The sequence below is a fragment of the Crocodylus porosus genome, unplaced genomic scaffold (assembly GCF_001723895.1).
Source record: "Crocodylus porosus isolate Cpor-Errol unplaced genomic scaffold, CroPor_comp1, whole genome shotgun sequence".
NCBI classification, from domain to species: Eukaryota; Metazoa; Chordata; order Crocodylia; family Crocodylidae; genus Crocodylus; species Crocodylus porosus.
The window spans coordinates 10,513,268-10,530,404 of NW_017728911.1; the positions used below are offsets into that span (position 1 = coordinate 10,513,268).

General features: G+C 42.4%; 1 protein-coding gene across 1 annotated transcript in view; it reads left to right on the top strand.

Moving 5' to 3' along the window:
• Window positions 1–17,137, top strand: part of ICE2 (interactor of little elongation complex ELL subunit 2) — a 59,472-nt gene that overhangs the window by 36,904 nt on the left and 5,431 nt on the right. The window contains exons 10-11 of the mRNA XM_019533421.1: window positions 400–578; window positions 3,907–4,036. Of these exons, the coding sequence (XP_019388966.1) occupies window positions 400–578; window positions 3,907–4,036 (309 nt within the window). The remainder of the gene's footprint in view (window positions 1–399; window positions 579–3,906; window positions 4,037–17,137) is intronic.

Sequence of the window (17,137 nt, forward strand, 5' to 3'; positions counted from 1 at the left end):
CAGTAACCTCTTGTCATATGCAAAGCATCTTATAGAACTATTTATTTATTTATTTCAGTACCCAGAGAGCACAGAAATCTCAACTTTGAAACATAAGAATTGTAGTAGTCAGAGAAAGCACATGGCAAGGGACTGTATGTCACGCGCATGCATCTCTGGAGACACGATAGCAGTTAATCTAGGAGCCCTGCCCTGAGGGGTATCAGCTGCTTTGAAACTATGGAAAAGCATGTTCTTTTGATTTTGTGTGTGCGCCCTAAAATAGCATGCAGTTTTACTCATTTCAGTTTTTTATTTCAGATAAGTTCAGTTTAGAACAAACTAGTGTTGAGGGAGAGACTGTAATTGTTCTCGTGAAAGCTGTGCAAACCTTTCATTTTCTGGTATTTTTCTCCAAAGGAATGCTTCCAGCTGAACTTAAGATGCTTGCTGAAGACCCTTCAGAATACACAGCTCCTCAGGATGGGAATCTTGTATATAAATTATTCAGCTTAGATGACCTACTGTTACTTGTGCGTTCCAGTGTACAGAATGCAGAGATTTGGCCACGGTCCCATAAAAATCAGCGCATCAAAAAGGTAAAAATAGTTTTCATAACATCTTTTTCACCTGTACGCGTGACTGAAACTTTTCATTTATTAATGCCCACCTAAAATGAACTGAATGTTTCTAGAGTTAAAAGAAGGAAGTTAATGGTGTTAGCCCAAGTGTTTATTACACTGACTTCATTATATTTGAGTCATTCTTGTATACGAGTGTTAGTTTATTTTCAGAGCTCTAAAGTTTGTAACTCGGAGCAAGTGTTTGTAGGAATAGAAGCAAGGATTACTTGTTATTTTTTTGTAGATAAATGCACATGGGTCTGATCCTATACTCTTTATTGTACCATTTGGGATTTCCTGCAGTGGGAATTTGACTCAGTAATGCATCCAGATTGATGTTCCGTTTGATATTTATAAGTTCTTTTTTCAGAAAAACCAGTGCATGCAGGTGATTTTATTTATTTGAAATTCAAGGCAATGGGAGTGTTCACAAAAGTGATGTGTTCTTGAAGGTTGGTAGGATCTGACCCAACTGTGATCTTCTTCATAAACACAAGTGCTCCCATTTGTTATTCATGTAATCTATCTGTTGGTGGTGTTTTTGATTTCCATGTCAAGAGTACTCCTGTTGTTTCCTATGTATAAAGCTTAAGGTCTTTATAGTTTTTATTGATGTTAGGCAAACAGCATTTTTTTGGATGCTGTTTTGTGTGATGCACTTGCCTATTAGTTTGACTCCTGAAATTTGAGGCAAGTGCATCAAACAAAATAGCATCCAAAAATGTTGTTTCCCTAGCATCAATAAAAACTAAAGAAAGGAGGAAGCAGCATGCTTTAAATTTTGGGCTCCATCTCATACATATGGATCTGTGAAACTTGTAACAAGCTGGGCATCTCTACACATTCATTAATGCACTTTTGGTAATGCAGATTAAATTTGAGGTACTAGCAAAAGGCACATTAGCCTATTTTAATGCACATTAGCAAAAGAGCACAGTGTTTTTGTGACACTTTGACGTGCAGTAAAATAGGCTAATGTGTAGACATGCCCACTGTGTCACTCTCAAATTGGGCTTGTCAGCCACAAACAGATTCATCAGGCATCTGACTGGGATGCCTACATATACACCAATATCCAGAGGATCAACATTTATCTGCTATTGTTTGGCTTTGAAACTTTAACATTCTTTTCATTTTCCAAAACATAATTTCCTAGCTTTATTCATGTGTCTTTTTTTTTAAACAAACTGCATTTTTAATAGAACAAATAGAAATAGAAAAATAGAATATTTCCCACTATCCATTCTTTGGAATGGCTGAAACTTTTTTCTGGGAACATCCATAGAATTCAGGCTGCGACTGAGAGTCTCAAGATGGCAAGTGTTAGGCAACCTTAATTATCACTGCTAACTGTACCTATAATTATTGCATTAGATGCTCTTCGGTTATGTGTGATAAAATTGGAGTGGTGGCCTCAGTAAATACATCTTCCTATGTAGAGGCATGCTTTCTTCCCCAGCAGATGAAACACATAACAGACCTAGCAGCCAATAAACATAGGCATTTGTACAGCTAGTAGTAAGTAGGAGCTGAAGGTTGTCTTGCGTGATTTCAGTGTGGTACTCGATAGTGTTATAGCTTGATAGTGTTATAGCTGACATTGAATCAAATGAAGTGGGGAAGTCTATGTGGAGTTTTCTTCATGTTAATTTCACAATTTTCTTACTGCTTTTTCTTCTGTTCTTGGACAGTCAAAGACAGAAGTAGCCATGATGGTTTGGGAGGAGTGTGAATAGTCAAAAACTGTTACAGTATTTTGGCTGGATGGGACAATGGGATAATAGCACTTAAAAGGAGGGATAGTAGGAGTATTTTAGTTTCAGGTGGGATAATATAGTGTATTCCAAGTGATCTTTACATTTCCTGAAGGATCACAGCTCCTTTTCCTTCAACTGAGAACGCATTTATGAAATTTGCTTCAGTACATTTTTGCTTTTGAGAACAAAAGTTTGTCTTTTCTGAGTGGGAACTTCTACTATTCCTGGTTAGCTTTTGCCTAGCTGGGAATTCAGAGTTTACTCTTAAATTATCAGAAATTGCTGTCTTTTGTGAAAATCCACTGCATCATTTGATAATTGTGGCCCATCAACTCATGCGATATATGAAGCAATTTCTGAACAGTCATACATTCAGAGATAACATTGTCCACTCTGTATTGTCGCAGAATTACATTTCCATTATGGTTTGATTTATGCTTGTAAATGTTGAGAGACAGCTAGTTAGTGTGTAACTCGAAGTCTTCACTGGTAGAGGTTTTAACACCTACCCAACAGAAGGAGAGTGTATGGCCATGTCCAGATGTGCAGGGGTGTGTACTTGCAGTGGCAAAAATTGTAGCGGCACAAATTTGTGCTGCCACTCACGTCCCTACATGTGCTTTGGTGAGGGACAGATTGTCCCACTTTGGACAAACTGCCCTTTCATGTTCCCTGTGTGCGGTTTGTGGCACCGGAAAGAGGCTTGCTGTGCCACAGACCACCCGTGCCTGCATGTCTGGACACAACCTATGTGTTTGATTGTTGGGTTTAAACGCTTGCATTTAATTCCAGATTTTCAGTTATTAAAAATGTTATTATTTTCTGCTAACATTCAAGAAATCTTTTGGGAGAAAACTGCATGCAGTTTAAAAGCAAAACGTGGTGGATCTTTTCAGACTTAAAAGTTCAGGTTTCTTGCCTTTTCAGGTCTTTTGGGGTTTCTCATTTCTGGCATAATCGTAAACAATAAGTTCTGTTACATGCAAATAATTGTACTTTTGTCTACTGAATTGTAATACTACTTCTTCCAAACTCTAATTGTAAATGAATTTCAGGGTGGGGAGTAAAAGGAAAGCTGAAACTCTGTGTTTAGTGGTAAAATGCAGATGCTATTTTAGGATTTTAAACAGGATTTTAATATGAATTGTGAGGGAAGAAAGGGTTTCCTTTATTATAGGCTAACTCAGAAAAGGGATAATTGCCCTTTTTTTCTAATTAAAATTCCTAGAGAGGGCAGCATAGCATAGAGAAATGAAGTGCAAAATAATGTATACCCAAGTAGAAATTGTTACATTTTCTCGTGTTAAATCTTGTCTAAGTGAAAATGTAGGGGGGAAAGGAGGAAAATGCACCTTTCCTTAAATTTACTCTGTGTGGGTTTTCTTTTATGTAAAATGTTCTGTTACAGTACTATCTATGTCGTTATTTGTGTTGCTTCCTAAATCATGCCTGGAAGCCTGTGACGATTATTAATACAAAAAAAGTTGGTTGTTATAATTGCTTGTAAATTGTTGATGGCCGCTTGACAAATATTTCTACTCTCACAGCGTATTCCTGTTCACATATTGCCAAAACTAGAATATCAACCCTATTTGGGGCTGGAAGCTCTCACAGAAAGTGAAATATGTCGGATGTGGACAGAGAACCTGTTGCATTCTAAATGTTCTTTTTATGTAGGTAAGTTTTTGTATCTTTTTGTCCAGTTATCCATCAGCAGCTGGAATATCTTCTCTTTAACAGTTAATCACTAACTGGTATTTTTCTTCATGGCTAGTTACTACCTTGGTTCTTTTAACCTACCTACACATGCACTTTTTTTCTTAATTTGCTGCTTGGTTAGTCATCATTTTCCTTTTTAGGTAACTATTTTATTTTAAGTTGCTCCAGAAATAGTAAAGAGCAGCAGTTACTTGTGTTGGTCTGTAAGGTGCCATCCTACCCTCCCTCCTGTGCAACTACATTTAACTCAGTGGGAGAGGTATAAGCTTCTGTAGGCAACAATTTACTTTGTTTATAGCATCTGATGAAGTCAGTTGTTATCTATGAAAGCTCATACCGCCCTGAACGATTTAGTCTCCAAGGTGCCACTTTTCTCAGAAATAGGAGAGCTGGGTATTTACAGTTTTGCTGCAGGATCCCACAACAGAGGCTCTATGAATTCGGTAGCCATGGGGTTACAGGGAAGGTCCAGTCATAGATTAGGAATTGGCTTAAAAATAGAAAACCAAGGCGAACTGTGAGGAAATAGAGAAGGACCTGGTATAATTGAGCGTATAAGTAAATGACATGAAATTCAATGTAGGTAAATGTAAAGTACTGGATGTGGGCAAAATAACCCAAACTGTACCTGCACGATGATGGGCTTTGCATGAGGTTTTAACATACAGGAAAGAGATCTGAGAATCATTGTGGATAGTTTGCTAAAAACATCAGCTCAGTGCACAGCAGATATCAGAAAGTCAGGAATTATTAAGAATGAAATCTTAAACAAAATGTAATTATTGCCCTTTTATGAAACCATGGTACATCTACATCCTGAATATTGTGCCAGTTTTGGTCCCTACACCTCAAAACGGATATAGAAGAACTAGAAGGTACAGAAGAGAATAGCAAAGATGACTGGTAGTATGGAGGGGCTTTCATACAAGGAGAGACTAAGCCTAGTTGGTTTTGAAAAAAGACACTTGAGGAGGGACATGGTAAGGATTTACAAAATACTAAATGGTGAAGAGAAAGAAAATAAGGATTTATTATTTACTGTCTCTTACAATACAAGAACTAAGGGTCATAAAATGAAACTAGTAGGTAGTGAATATAAAACTGTTTTTCACATAGTGTGTAATTAAAGTATGGAACTCATTGCCATCAGATGTTGTAGAAGCTGATAGTCTAGCCATATTCAAAAAGGGATTGGATAAATTCTTGAAGGAAAGGGGTATCAGTAGCTATTGAGCATGGGAGTTTCATAGTTGGTAGGGTCGGAAGGGACCTGAGCAGATCATTAAGTCCGACCCCCTGCCATGGAGTTAAGGGTACAGCCTCTGAATGAGAATTTCCTAGACTGTAAATGGAGGAAGCTGCAAGTAGGAGAGGAACAGTGGAAAAAGCCCTGGACATACCTTGTTCACTCTCTCTTTCAGCATCCACTTTCTGCATCTGTGTGACTCAAGATACCGGACAAGGTGGATCCATGGCAGGGGTGGGCAAAATGCAGTCTGCAGGCCAGATGTGACCCACCAGGCCATTCTATCTGGCCTGCAGGCCCCCTAAAAAATTTAGAAAATGAATATCTGCCCCTGGCTGCCTGTTATGCGGCCCTCGATGGCTAGCCAAAACTCAGTAAATCACCCTCCGCCCAAAATAATTGTCCACTCCTGATATGGTCTGACCCATTAAATGGCACTTTATTTTCTTGCTACCTAGTCCAAATCAGAAAAGGATGTTATCTAGTAATGCTTATTTTATCTGGAGACGTATTCAGTTTCTTGTCAAGGACAAATACCAGGTAAGCAGGGGTGCACCGATTAAAGATTTTTTGGGCCAGTACTGATGGCTGATTTATTAATAAGCCATATCTACTGGTCCAATTGCTGATATGCAACCTGGCAGCTTGGAGAGTAGTCTCTGACTGCTAAGTCTGTGGAGGAAAAGGGGCATGGGAGGCAGATTGAGGCCCCTGAAGTGAGGCAGGGGCAGGCATTGCCCAGGCAGGGTGGGGCACGGGAGGGAGTTACGAGCAGCTTGTCCAGGGAGGCAGGGTGTGACTCCCACCACTGGTACACCCCAGGAGAGGCACAGAGGGGCATGTGCAGGGCAGGCAGCAATGGCACTGGGAGTGGGAGCTACAGGGTGGACTACAGCCATCCCAAAATTTCGTGTAGCTTTCCTCTGCCAGTACCTCCACCATCCACCTCTTGCACAGCCCTGGCCCAACCCCCCTGCCAAGAATAGCCCGACACAGGTCCATGAGGCATGTACCCCACTGTGGCTCCCCCAGGGTGCACTAGTGGTGGCACCAACTTTCCCATGCCCTCGGACGAGCTGTTTGCTGCTCCATCCCACACCCTGCCCCAGCTGGGTAGTGCCTATGTTTGCCCCAGCTCCACTCCCTCCCTCATCCTGGGGGCTCCTCGATCTGCTCCCCGTTTTTCCCCACAGACTTACCAGCTGGACCATGCTCTCCAAGCTGCCAGGTTGTGTGCATGCACACAGCATTTGTCAACAACGTTATCAGCCAAAAAAACCCAATTGTCGATAATGTTGATTTTGCTTTTATTGGTGCCAAGTCAATATGAACCAATGTATCAGTGCACCTCTACTGGTAAGATTTAAATGCTTATTTTTCAGAGATCACTAATTTTAGTGAGTTCATTTATGAAAGCTGGAATTCAGTTTTTGGCAACTTCAATTTGCAAGTGAATCAAGAGAAGGGATTCTTCTCTATTTGGTACTTGTGAGACCTCACATGGAGTATTATGTCAAGTTTTGGGCCCTGCACTTAAAGCAGGATGTATACAATTCAGAAGGGCTCTAGTGGAAAACAACAAAAATGATTAGAGGCCTAGGAAACAGATTCTGAAAGAACTACGACTGTTTAGTCTGAAGAAGAGAAGATTTTGAGGGGAGTGGGAGGGTTTGGTAATTCTTCATGAAAGAGTAGACAAATCCCTTAACAGTAATGGAAGTGTAGATTAGGGATTAGGAAGAACTTGTTAACTATGAGCATGGTCAAGCATTAGACTACCTAGAAAAGTTTTGGAATCTCCGTCCCTGGAAGTTTTCAAGAGTAAGTTGACTGAATGCTTAACTAGGATGATTGAGTCATGGATGCGCATGCCTTGAGCAGGGAACTGAATTAGATGACCTTGGGAGGTCCCTACCATCCCTACTTTCTTTTGATCCTCATCTTCATCAATAGGTTGAATACACACTGTATAAGATATAGGCTGTATCATCTGTACAGGGTACAGAATATCTAAGATACAGAAATAAAAGACAAAAAAGAGAGCAAGCCAAAACAGTTTATAAAAGCTTAAACATTCCTGCTCATGCTTTCTTTCATGTGAATAGGAATGTTCTTTAAGAAGCAGTTTTCCCTTTAACCTTAGCTGTTTCAAAAATATTTTGGTTCACATATAAGTTTCCTGTAACAAAATTTAGAAGCAAAAAAGCATAATTACAACAGCCAAAGAATCTTGTTTTCCTGACTTTTTTAAAATTAATTTTAGTCCCACTTTATGGATGTACCTTATGTGCAAAAGATTCCATATAACTTTAAACAGGTACTAGAACTAGAAATCTCAGAAATTCAAGGAACTGGGAAAACAATTTTATAGTTTTGGGTTTTTTTTGCTATATCCTGTACAAACATGTTGTGACTCTACTATAACTGCACTGGTCCGGTCCTGCAGGGAGCAAACCAGGAAAGCCAAGGCTGCAACTGAACTCCAACTAGCTTTGAGCATCAAGAACAATAAAAAGTCCTTTTTCAGATATGTGGGGAGCTGGAGGAAAAGCAAGGACAACATTGGACTCCTGCTGAACCAGATCGGGCAACTGGCAACTGACACCCAGGAAAAAGCCAACCTATTAAATAGGTACTTTGCGTCAGTCTTTCATCAGTCCCATGGGACACCCCTGCCCGCTATGGGACAGGGAGGTGCAGGTGAGGGAGATCTCCTGCCCTCCATAAATGCCGACTTCATGAAGGAACACCTTGAGAGGCTGGATACCTTCAAGTCGGCCAGCCCTGACAGCCTACTCCCCAGGGTACTCAAGGAGCTGGCTAGCATCATAGCCCAACCCTGGCACGGATATTTGGACCTCCTAGTGCTCTGGTGTGGTGCCTGAAGACTGGAAGAAGGCCAATGTGGTGCCTGTCTTCAAGAAAGGGAGGAAAGTGGATCTGACTAACTATAGGCCCATCAGCCTGACTTCTGTCCCAGGGAAGATGTTAGAAAAGTTTATTAAAGAGGCCATCCTAAATGGACTGGCCAACGCCAACATCCTGAGGGATAGCCAGCACGGGTTTATTGCACGTAGGTCTTGCTTGACCAATCTCATTTCCTTCTATGACCAAGTGACCTATCACCTGGACAAGGGAGAAGAGATTGACGTCATATATCTTGACTTCAAAAAAGCCTTCGATCTCATGTCCCATGATCACCTCTTGGCAAAACTGGCCAATTCTGGCCTTGGGTCCAGCACGATCCGCTGGCTGGGAAACTGGCTCCGTGGTCGGACGCAGAGGATGGTAATTGATGGAAGTCAATCATCATGATGCCCTGTGACCAGTGGGGTCCCCCAAGGCTCTGTCCTTGGACTCATATTTTTCAACGTCTTCATTAATGATGTGGGCATTGGAGTCAGAAGCAGACTAGCCAAGTTTGCCAATGACACCAAACTTTGGGGCAAAGCATCTACACCAGAAGACAGGTGGGTGATCCAGGCTGACCTGGACAGGCTCAGCAAATGGTCGCACAAGAACCTGATGGTGTTTAACACCAAAAAAATGCAAGGTTCTCCACCTTGGGAAGAAAAACCTGCAGCATCTTTATAGGCTCAGCAGTGCTACACTGGCTAGCACCACAGAAAAAAGAGACTTGGGGTCATCATTGACCACAAGATGAACATAAGCCTGCAATGCGATGCTGTGGCTACTAAAGCAACCAAAACACTAGCTTGCATCCAAGATGCTTCTCAAGCAAATCCCGGGATGTCATTCTCCCCTTCTGCTCAGCCTTGATGAGGCCACAGCTGGAGTACTGTGTCCAGTTTTGGGCTCCACAATTCAAAAAGGATGTGGAGAAGCTTGAGAGAGTCCAGAGGAGAGCCACGCGCATGATCAGAGGTCAGGAAAACAGATCTTACGATGACAGGCTGAGAGCCATGGGGCTCTTTAGCCTGGAAAAGCGTAGGCTCGGGGTGATCTGATGGCCACCTATAAGTTTATTAGGGGTGACCACCAGGATCTGGGGGAACGTCTGTTCACCAGAGCGCCCCAAGGGATGACGAGGTCGAACGGTCACAAACTCCTGCAAGACCGTTTCAGGCTGGACATAAGGAAGAATTTCTTTACTGTCCGAGCCCCCAAGGTCTGGAACAGCCTGCCATCGGAGGTGTTTCAAGCACCTACATTGAACACCTTCAAGAGTAAATTGGATGCTTATCTTCCTGGGATCCTATGAACCCAGCTGTCTTCCTGCCCTTTGGGTGGGGGGCTGGACTCAATGATCTTCTGAGGTCCCTTCCAGCCCTAATGTCTATGAAATCTATGAAAGTAACTGTATTTGAAAACTACGAAACACTAAACATTAAGACATCAGTGAATTTACAGTATTAAGACTTCAGTCATCTGATGTGATTAAGACCTCTGAATTTCAGGAATATCTTTAAGCAGAAGCTCCTAATATGAAGGTAAGAAAAACAAATGCTAAATTTGTAAATGCTTCCTAGTTTTATCTGTAATATGATTCAGGATATTTAAATACTGAGTTACCTTACTAAGAATAGTCAGGCATTTTCCACTTAGATATTTCCCCTGCCTGAAACACTTTTCTTTCAACTAGCCAGCTATTCCTCCTCACCTATGCTTGACCAGTCCCTGAAGTTTTATTAAAGAACGGAATGTTCTCTCTCCTACTATGTGAGCGGTAGGGTAGGAAAACCAAGAGAGAGGGCCAAACTGTATTTAATTGAAAAGGAATATAGTGCCTGACTGGAAGACAAAGCTTGTGGAGAAAATATAGATTGTCATTGAAAAAAAAATAACTGTAATTCAGCACTTAGGAAGTAGAGATTAGGTTGAAGTGGGGTAACACCATAGGAATATTTAGGGCCGCATTAGGAGGGCCTATTATGGCCAAATTGAATAGCTTCAGGATTATTAACTAAGATGTTATTTTCCTTTTATATCAGTAATTTGCTGGCTAATTATGATTTCTAGTAGTCATTATGTCCAGTTTGTTCAAAAATATATTTTAAATGTCTTATTTATTACTTAATTTTATATTAGATCCTACCCAGAAAGGCTCAAAGCTGCTTACCATACAACAAATAGCCCACAAGATAAGAAATGTAATAAAAGGCCCCACAAGTGTCACCCCAGAACTTTAACGCTTCATCCCACTGCACACACTCATGCTTCCCTGCCTCTTACAGAAGAGCAAACCCTCTAACTTGTCCCCACATTTCCACATACCCCCTTCAATTCATATCTAGGTATAAAGAACTTCTTCCCACTGCTTCATATTCACTGACTCCCATTCTCCTGCTGCTCACCCAGCGGGCAGCACAATTTCTCCTCCAAACTCCCTCCGCAGCCCACATGTCCCTTATCTTACAGAATCTATAGCACTTCTCAAAATGTACATATATTGTTCCCCTTCCCCCAACAAACAACATGCATTCAAATATGTATATATAACAACAGTGAAATGAGAAATGACCCTCTGTTCCTGCACCATCCCCACCAAAGGAGGATTGTTGCTTTTATCATGAATGAATTTTTAGCTTTTATGGTTCCTTTATCTTCCTGTTGTAGAAAAAGCCTGCCTTGTTTTGTTAGTTTCTGTACCAGCAAGTTGTGGTCTGTTGGTGCCTAATTCTTCCAGTTATGCCATGACTTTATCCTGTCATGTTTTTCTTTTTGTATTTTTTTCTTAACAGTATTAGAGCAAAAGTTGGGGACTTATTTTTTTGTTTTTCTATTTATCTTTCAGAGTTGTTGAGTTCCTGTATCATTCTTTTTGCATACAAACATCCCTTTTCCCCTAATCTTAAAAAACATACCATCAATACACAATGTAACCAATTTTTAGAGCAATGATGTCATGTACTACACCATCCAGTTTTGCCAGGCTTTATAATTGTGTTTTCTTACTTTTTAAATTGTACCCCTCTCTGTGTCTTATTATTGTGTGATGCCCATGCACAGGAAATAACAAGGCCCAAATATCATGAAGAGGTTTGGAGAGATGAGGAGTCTGTGCATTACAGTTGTGAATACATTTATATCTGTAGGTTGTAAGAGGCAAGGTTTTTTCCGCATGTCATTGTTTTTTTGGACCAGCTGCATACTTGGGAGGGATTTACACAAGCTTTCAATGAAAAATCACTGAAAGTCAGACAGCTAACTCATATAGACCCATTTAAAGGCCAGAAGTAGCACTTGCAAATCGGAAGCAGTACAAGGAATACAGTGAAGTGGATTGCACACCAAATGTTATCATACAGTAAGTAAACGAACAGAAAGAAAACATTTGTCTCTAATCTTCCATATGTAATAATCCTACACAGTAATTGTGACAGTAGCAGGCAAAACAGATGGATATGTAAATTGACAGAATCCCTTTTACCTGGAAATAAACACGGGGTTTTTTTTAAATATTTTTCTGTCTCGCCAAAATGCTGCACTTTTGGGATAGTTTTTGCGGTGCCTAGAAAAATACTGGGAGACTGCTGGTAAAATTAGTCCTCTCAAATTTTGTTTTCAAGTAGCTCTAGCTTAGATTTGCAAGTCTGTCTTTCTTTATTTATTTATTTATTTATTTATTTAAAGAAATAGATTTGCTCTGAAACAACCATTATTCCTCTGGTGACTGAAACTTCCCTTTTATAACAGTTAGTTTGAAAGAATCAGTCATCTGCTATATTTAAACTAGTGTTCTGCTGCAGCCACTGTCCCAGTAAAGTGGCACTAGGATGTTAATGTCTTTATATGTTTAGCATGAAGTATGTGACTCATGTCTGTTCTTTGGTCCATGCCTCCAAGCTTGCTGTAGTTAAGATAACAAGCAAATTATTTAAAATCTTGTGATAAAGTAATATTTAATTTCTCCTTTAAACCAACAAAGGGAAGTAAATCTACGGACTTCCTTTAATTCACACGGTTGCATCAACAGTGTAGTGCAGTGCAGCCACTTAAATGGTGTGACTGTACCATAGATACTGCATGATTGATGGGCGATCACTCGCAAATGAGTAACTGTCTTCCAAGAATCTTAATAGTGAATCCTTGGTGGCTCCATAGCCCAATTCTAGATCCACATGTATTGTCAGAGTGAGGACAGGTGTTTCCAGGAGGGATGGGCACTGTGTTGCTGCGTTGGATGTTCTGATGTTCTTTTCGCCTGTTCCTTGTGTCCTCTTCTGCTTGTCGACGAGCTGTTTCAAAGTGTTGAGATCCCTCCTGAAGAGCCTTCCTCCGTTTTGGTTGGTCCTGAGCAAGGGTCTCCCAAGTGTTGATGTTGATGTTACACCTCTTCGTATTTACCTTCATGGTGTCTTTGAATCACTCTCTTTGCCCTCTGCTAGTTCAGTGACCTTCTTTCAGCTGTGAGAAAAAGATTCTCTTGAGGAGGTGGGAGTCAGGCATGTGAACAACATGACCTGTCCAGCGAAGTTGGTTTTGGATGATCATGATCTCAGTGCTGTTGGAATTTGCTTTGGCAAAGATGCTTATCACTTAAAAATGATTGGTATGACTGTACCATCAATCCTGTGTAGCCAGGACACGATAGGTCAACTTCAGCAGAATTCTAAAAAATTCTAACTCTCCTTTTCAGGATCCTCTGGGTGTTAAACCAGTCCTTTGAAATTATTCTAATGTATCTGTGGGATGAGTTGTGCGCATCAGCACTGGCAGTGAACTGCATTTTAACTTTCCAAGGAGTTCTTTCTTGTAATCTGAACCTCCATCTTAATTCCATTCATTGCAGTTTTTGGCCAGGTATAGACATAATACTTTCACTGGTATAAGTGATTGGAAACCTATTTATAGTTTGGCATGCAAAACCAGTCTCTACTCGTAACAGAAAAGAAGTTCCGTGCACACAAACTGGTTTAAAACTGGCAAAACCCAGTCTAAGATTTGCTCCCATCCACCGAAGGGTAAATGTGCATTCTGTTCTCTACCAATCTAAACTTACACCGCTTACAGCATAATTTAGATGGATTCTGCTTTTTGAAGGTCTGTACCTAATGTTGTTTCTGGCTATGGCTTGATGAGAGTCTCTTTGGACCCATGCCAGTGTCATCCCTAATTGTTTAAAATGATAATTTTTCAGCTCCACAGGGGCTCTCCCATACATCTGCAGCTCTGTGAGGAAACACAGAGCTCCACTCACTGACTCAGCAGCGCTGCCAGCTCAGGAAATGAAAAGATGGAAATGTAACTAGTCTGCATAAAATTGCAGTGTCCTATTAAACTGATGCTGTGGTTTGTATGATCTAGTAAAGTGGACAAACGGTGTGCACAAATACAAATTACCACAATTGGACAGACTCAGCAGCACTCGTTTTGTTGACGGTTGTGAACACATAGCATAGCTGCTGCTTTAGGGCCACATGTTCCTCAAGTAGGGCAGCTGGCATAGATGGAGTACATTTTTGTAGATGTGCCATAGAAGCCACTTTTTAAGGGATTCTAGGGCAAAGGGGATGCAGTAACAGTTAGTGTATCTAATGAAAACAAATTAAAAGGGACAAGAAAAACTTTGTGTAATCTTTGACCAACTCCTGTCAAACATAGTTTGAACTCCTTATTATGTTAGCAAACTATGAGAAAAAAGTACTCTTCCAACTTTTGGTAGATAGACTTCATCTCTACTTTTCAGGCCTTCTATTAAATTGTATCAATCTGGCTAAGAAATAATTCAGGTTTAAGCCTGGAAAAAATGGGTATATTTACTCACGTTTCTGGGTTGCACTGTAGTAGTAACGTAACAGAAAATGCTGCACAGTCACTGCAGATTTGCAAAACAGGTAAGCAACCTTTGCAGTATTTCCAAAGCAGGATATTCCTGCTTGTTTTGAGCACAGTCAGCTACATCGGTGTAAAATGAAAGCTGCTTTTTAATTTTTTTCCCCATCAGCCAGCAAGAAGAATACTAAATCGAAGGTTTTTTCCCTCCTTGTTGCTCCTTCATTTGTATGAATGCCAGGCTGTCCAGATTTTGAGCTAGACGCTGCATAGCCACACCTCGCTGGGCTGCATGCCTTATGGACTATATGCCATTCTGTGCTGTGCGTGCCTCTTCCCCTTCCCCCTCAGCACCCCCCTACTGTACTGTCCCTGCATCACTACCACATGAGTCCCTTCAGCTGCACACACCATAGGTGTCCCATTGTACTGTACACTGCCCTGCATAGGGTCACTGGGTCTCCCCAGCCATGGGCTCCTTTGGGCTCAACCCAAGGGGTGGGGTCAAGCTGGAAAAAGAAGAGAGGGCCTGGAGACTCGAGTGACAGCAGCTGTCAATATAGTGGCAGGAGTGGTGCCAAGGTCAGGAACCCAGGTTATCCCCTTGACGACTGCATGCAGTCTGCAGGCTGCCAGTTGAACAGCCCCATATTAATGTATTGTCAAGTTTCTGTAAGTGTCGAAGTTAAAACTAATGGAAAAGACTAGTTTACTTTCTTTGGAGTAGGGAAAAGGAGACTTTTTAATCCTTTAAGGGAAAAAAGGTTGGGGAAGTGTCGCAGAGCAGTCAGGTGCCCTGTGTCTGAGAGCAGAAAACAGCTCGGGAGAGACCCCTAGTGGCAAGAAGGGGGAGGCTCAGTTGCCAGTCACCAGAGCAGCACAGGTGCTGGTTGCTAGGGCAACCGGTGGAGCCAGCTGACAGGAAAGGGCAGGGCTTGGCCCTTCTTAAGCCCCAGGCGTGAGGCCAGGAGGGCAGTTCCCCTCTGGTGGCCAAGGGAGGGGGAGCTTGGCCAGTGCTGAAGGGAGAAGCCGACTGCATAAGCATCCCCTGATCGCTGCTATGGGTTGGAGTATTTCTTAGTAGGGATTGAATGTTGTTTGGACAGACAGTTTAGTTTTTATGTTATAGCCCAGGGGCTTTGTGTTTTTGTGTTCGCTGTTTTGACCGGAGGACCGGGTGAGGCTATTAGGGGTTGGAGGAGACCTCATAGGGACCCCACAGTAGCGTGGGGATCCTGGCACCAGAGAGGGCGCAGCATTTGGGGTGCATTGGCCCCAGCCTCAGAGGAAGCGGGCAGTGAGAGAAGCCCCAGACCAAGGGGGGCAGTGAGGAGCCCAGAGATGGCCGCAAGGAGCGAGAAGCCCCAGAGCAAGGGGGGCAGCGAGAAGCCCCAGATCTGAGGGGGGGCAGTGAGAAGCCCCAAGGAGGTAAAGGAGAGGTCCAAGTCACAACAGGGCTCAGGTCAAAAACTACGTCAGTACCATCTGCGAGGCTTGGGCTGCAGTGTAGAGGTGGAAAAGGAGCTGCAGATAGCACCCCCGAGCACCAGGGCGCATAAAGTGGGCAGCCTCCCACTAATTACATCAGTCAATTAATCAATTAAGATCAGGGCATGGTAGGTGAGTAAGCAGGCAGTTGGCCCATAACAGGAGGGCAGAGTCACCAATAGAAAGGCTCCTGTAGAGATACTTCTGTCACAGGAAGGTTAAAATCATACCACTAAGATATACTTACAGTATGGGTATATGAATAAATGTCACAGGTTTTCAATCTCTTATTTAACAGGCATCAGAAAAAGTACTATGTCTGATTAAAAGTAGAGGTGCTCTGAAATTAGGTTTAAGCATTTTAATGTTTGAGGCTCTCTTGGCTATGAATTGAGGATAGGAAACAATGTTTATAATTGTATGATAGAAAAGATGGAGGTATGAAGATGACGGGGTAGGGAGAATTAACATAGATATGCAGTAATAACTTGGATTGTTAAACTAAAAATGCAAAGTATAAAATCTGTCTACTTAATCTTCCAAAAAGTACTGAATTCAAAAGAAATGACAAGTATATGAGGTCTGAAAGAAGCCAGTTGTCCTTTTGTAGACTTTAGTCCATTAAGAGTGAGTCTAGTCAACAGTCTTCTGAAATATCGCATGTTGGATTGTCAGCTGATACTTGACACTGAATGTGAAAAGTGCTGGGGCTGCACATTGGTGGTGGTGGCAGGGAGGTGGCTGTTGTGGGGTGGGGCTGAATGGATCAGGGAGGTGTGTGATGGGGCCCCATACACAACCCACAATACCCAAAAATTCCACAAGCACACCCTACCCACGCAATCACACACCACACCTACCACCCTCCCTCATGCACTTCTGGAAGGAGCCCTGCACCCTGCTATACTAGCACACTTCACCACACACATGTACCCGCACACCCCCTACGCACATCCCCAGCCACTCTTCTCCTCCACACATCCCACAGCCCCCCCCAACCCCATACACACACCCACACATCCCCCCACATACACACACATACATCTACACACGTCTACAGTCCCCCATAAACCCTATATCCACCCACTCCCACCCCCCACAATACAGAAGAGTAAGAATTCATTTTGAGATATTATGCAATCACCTCTGTATACACAACAAAATGCACACTGTGACTGCTGGGCTTTGAATAACTACTCTCGAGTGGCCTTTGCTCTATGGGTGGATATCAAACAGCTCCCGGGATCGTGTCGGTCCCAGAGTAGCTCTCTTCTTCCCACGTCACCAACCCCATTCTCGCCTGCCACAGCTTGTTGCTCCTCAGTAGGAGGGGTCGGTTGATGGGATACTCAGTGGCCCAGGATTCACCCAGCAATCGGTCACGGGGCTCCACCACCCCTACACCCCAGCCTCATGCCACCTTCGGTGTGTCACCTGTCCGTTGGCCTCGTTCCCCACTGTGGGGTAACACCTTCTGGCTTTGCCTTTAAGTGCCCACGGCCCCTACCTACTGTGACCGCCATAAGGGCCTGCCTATCTGCCCTCCTCACCTTCACTCCTTTCTTCAGGGGAGAACATACAAAAGGAAA